This window comes from Cebidichthys violaceus, unplaced genomic scaffold (assembly GCF_023349555.1).
Source record: "Cebidichthys violaceus isolate CVI_PGR_0920_01 unplaced genomic scaffold, fCebVio1.0.p SCAF_7, whole genome shotgun sequence".
NCBI lineage: Eukaryota > Metazoa > Chordata > Actinopteri > Perciformes > Stichaeidae > Cebidichthys > Cebidichthys violaceus.
In genome coordinates this window covers 9,142,718-9,146,874 of record NW_027176927.1, presented here as the reverse complement: position 1 = coordinate 9,146,874, position 4,157 = coordinate 9,142,718, and the positions used below count along the sequence as shown (strand labels likewise).

Here is a 4,157-nt window from a genome sequence, read left to right as displayed (position 1 = left end):
TTATTTGGGTAAGATTCCGTTTGTCAGGGTATTCTGTCAGCCCTCTGCAGGAAGGGGACAAACAGCACTCAGCTGAACTTGTTAGAAACTTTTCATCCCAAAGGAAATATTTCCCTTTCACTGTTTGCGCTTTAAACCGAAGAGATCAAACTGTCAGTAAAAAGCAAACTTTCCACGACTAAAGGCTAAGTGAAATTCTGTTATTAGACGTGATTGTTGCTTCGTGATGATCAACACCTTGAGGTGACAGCTCTCTGTCCCGCAGTGCAAAACATTGCCGAAACAAGCAGTCTCTAAAGACTTCTAGAAATGTAGAACCTTCCGCCAAAAAAGGGGGGAAAAAAGAAAAACTTGACAAGGACTCAGAGAACACTACATGGCTGCTGTCAGAGTGTAAAATGAAGTCCAAAGGTTATTGAGAGAAAGAACAGGTCGGACAAAGTTGCACACATGGGCGAAGAACAACAAGTGGCTGCGCGGTGACTCGTGCTGCACCTGTGCAAACTTCAATTTAACCCTGTCCCGTCTGAATAAGTTGAAAGCGAAGTGGAAAGAAACCCAAAAGCTGCGTGTATCAAATGTAAACGACCTGACCCAAACATGCGACCAGCCCCCCCGGCTGACATGTGCCGCAGGACTCTCCCCTCAGCAAGCCCCTCTGAGAGTGAGAATAATGTCCAAATCTCCAGAAAGTTTCCGCTTCAAGAACTTTGTGACCCATTATGTTAGAAATACGATTTGATCTGAAAAAAGAGCAAAACATATAATCCAAAGAGAGAAGTGAGTTTTTTTTTAAATTCTCAACATAATCTAAAGGTCAGCTCACCGTCGCACCGCAGCTCGCTGCCAGCCCTGAGTCTTGAATTTTCACGGTTTTCTTTTTCCCTGTCTGGGAAAACAGAACTTGTCATCTCCACAAACATGGAACCGGGCCTTCACGGATTTTTTACGTCATGCCCACTTCACCTTATTTGTCCTGCATGTGGAGGAGATGTGCAGCTCCTGTAACGCAGGGCCCCCATGAGAACATGCAGCATGAAATAAAATAGTCCTAAAAGCTAAATATCAGGCCTGCGAGATGAACTGGCTGCAGTCCCGCGAGCACGCAAATAAAAAGCACATGCACATCCAGCCGAGATTAAAGTAGCTTTCTTGTGGGTAATAACGGCCAGCATTTTTGTGTGTTTTGCCCTGACTCATGCGCGCATTTGATCTCCGCGTGCAAAATTTCAAACTCCTACAATTCCACTGGGCACTTGTGTTTTTGCATTGTGAAACACCAGCTACAACCGTCAAAAACAACAACGTGTCTTCTCTAATTACCTCGCTCGAGATTTAGTGCTTCATTCGGAGCGATCTGGATATGTAATCCACAGCGTTAATCGGTGCCATATGAGTCCTTCACACCCACTTAATTATATAACAGTTAGATGACTGTTTTGATTTGTATTTAATATATATTATATATATATATATATATATATATATATATATATATATATATATATATATATATATATATATATATATTTAATTGCTCATGCGTAAAATACGTGTTTACATTCTCATTGTGGTTCTACTCTTGTCAAACAGGCTTTAAAGGAAAATTCTGCTACATCTTAACCACATTCACAATTGATTTGCTTTGTGAAAGTTATTAGAAATTTAAATAATGAATGTTCGCCCTAATCTCAGCTAAATTGATCCACTTTGATGACTGAGGGAATGTTTTTCATGAAATAAATGTGTTCACGTTAGATCAGAATCAAAATGTGTAAAAACAATCTCTGAGTGTAGTCTATAGTCAAACTGGTGTTTGTTTTACTGTAACATGATCACTCTAATGTGGCATTTACGGTGAACACTCATCATTTTTGTTTTTTTTCCCCCACAGGGTTATCACCGTGTCTTCTGCAGAGGTCTGAGCCGAGATGGGGAGCAAAGCCCTGCACGCTCCGATCCCCCTGCACCCGGCCCTGCAGCTCACAAACTACTCTTTCCTGCAGGCCGTCAACACTTTCCCCGCTGACCAGCTGCAGGGACTGTACGGCCTCAGCGCCGTGCAAACCATGCACATGAACCACTGGACTCTCGGTTACCCGCACATCCAAGGACTGAGGTCAACGATCACGGAGATGGCAGCCGCCCAGGGTCTGGTGGACCCCAGGATTCCCTTTCCGGGGCTGCCCTTCACGGCCGCAGCGCAGCTCTTCCATCCAAAACAAGCCGCCGTTGCGCACGGCATTCCCTCGCTGCACAAGGACAGGCCGAGGTTTGACTTCGCCAACCTGGCCCTCGCTGCCACTCAGGAGGACCCGCCAAAAGCTGCAGATCTGGTGAAGTTGGCGTCGGGGCTAGGGGGAACCATCTCCGAGCTGAGCAAGCTGTCCCCGGACAGAAAACCCACCCGGGGAAGGCTCCCGTCCAAGACTAAAAAGGAATTTATTTGCAAGTTCTGCGGCAGGCATTTCACCAAGTCCTACAACCTCCTCATCCATGAGAGGACCCACACGGACGAGCGGCCCTATACCTGTGATATTTGCCACAAGGCCTTTAGAAGGCAGGACCATCTCAGAGACCACAGGTAGGGCTGATTTTTACCGGATACAGAGCTAATTACGCACGGGGTTAGAAGGTGCTGGAGGGCGGAGGGGGCTTAAATCCCTGGCAGTATTCCCAATGATGCACGTGATTTAAAGTACATATTTATCTAAATAACCCTTTCATGACTTACAATTAATAATATGTATATAAATATATATATATATATATTTGTAATTTTTCTACAACATACGGGCTGTTCCCAGAGTTTTCTCCACGAGGGCGCTAAAGCACTTTACCGCATCAAGTTTGCACAGCAGAGATCTTTCGCCCTTTTTGACTCTGGGGCTTGTCACAGCGAGTCCACGCACGAGCAGCCTTTTGATGAAGTGTCATTTCTGTTTTGCAGATACATCCACTCCAAGGAAAAACCATTCAAATGTCAAGAATGTGGGAAGGGATTCTGTCAGTCTCGAACTCTAGCCGTCCATAAAACCTTACACATGCAGGTAAGCTGGAAATATTAACAAGTCACCATCATTTTTTTTTTTTTTATCCTCACTAGACTATGTGATACGTTATGCTCATAATTCACCCACAATGTTCTGTCTGTTGCATGCATGGGGCTCACAGTCTCACACAGTAACTACATGTTTGGCCAATTACCAAATCAAAACTAAAATGCGAGACACAATTCATGTGACAATTTGAGTTACAACTGACGCAATAAATAGTGGATTTATTCAGATGAATGAAAGCTGCAATTTCTAGACGTTCTATATAATTAAAGGGAATAATCCTTTGCTTGCTTTAAATCTAAACAGGAGTCCCCCCACAAATGCCCCACATGCGGAAGAACCTTTAATCAAAGAAGTAACCTGAAAACTCACCTTCTCACCCATACAGACATCAAGCCCTACAGCTGTGGCCGCTGCGGAAAGGTGTTTCGGCGCAACTGTGACTTGCGAAGGCACAGTTTGACGCACAGCCCGCATCAGGACTACTAGCCTGGACAGACTTAACACAAAAACAAAAAAAACAATGGACACATACAAAAAGAAAAAACAACCCGCAGGAAGACAAGTCAGCGGCTGTTTTTTTTTTTCAAAAGACATTCTCCAAACGAGGACACGTTTACTGCCGCACACTTCAGAGTGGAGATTTGGTTGCATCTCAAGTGGGACAAGCAGCGGAGCCACGGCCATGTCCAGCTTTCACACCACCTGTAAATATCAAGACCATGTACATACTGTTGCTTTTTTTTTTTTTTTTCCTGACCTTGAAATGATAAAGGTGTAAAAAAAAACAGTCATAAGTTTAAAGTATGTTAAATTGTATTTTAGAAATAAATATTTCCATGATATGTTCGCATGTGCTCTTGTCTTTATTTCATGACGCTAACACGAAGCCCATATTTAATGACTAGTCCATATGTTTACAGCCAGCTGAGCTTAGTGAGGAAGACTTGTTGCTTTTTATAGTAGACCAGATATCAGTTAGCAGCCAGGGAGCATGAGAGGTCTTCAAGGACAAGCCTTACAGAAGGGAAGACATCTAAATACAGAGCCATCTGTGTGATAAGTGATTTTATATATGAAACAATCAGAGTGTTGTGA

The 4,157-nt window shown here is 43.5% G+C and overlaps 1 protein-coding gene across 2 annotated transcripts in view; it reads left to right on the top strand.

The window, feature by feature from the left end:
* Positions 1-3,904, top strand: part of osr2 (odd-skipped related transciption factor 2) — a 4,234-nt gene extending 330 nt beyond the window's left edge. The window contains exons 1-4 of one of the 2 annotated variants that reach the window (XM_068735695.1): positions 1-8; positions 1,895-2,584; positions 2,951-3,050; positions 3,366-3,904. The exon at positions 1-8 is cut by the window's left edge and continues 330 nt beyond it. In XM_068735695.1, the coding sequence (XP_068591796.1) occupies positions 1,932-2,584; positions 2,951-3,050; positions 3,366-3,548 (936 nt within the window). In that variant the 5' untranslated portion in view covers positions 1-8; positions 1,895-1,931 and the 3' untranslated portion in view covers positions 3,549-3,904. The remainder of the gene's footprint in view (positions 9-1,894; positions 2,585-2,950; positions 3,051-3,365) is intronic. The other variant, XM_068735696.1, reaches the window with a different exon arrangement.
* Positions 3,905-4,157: the final 253 nt, after the last annotated feature.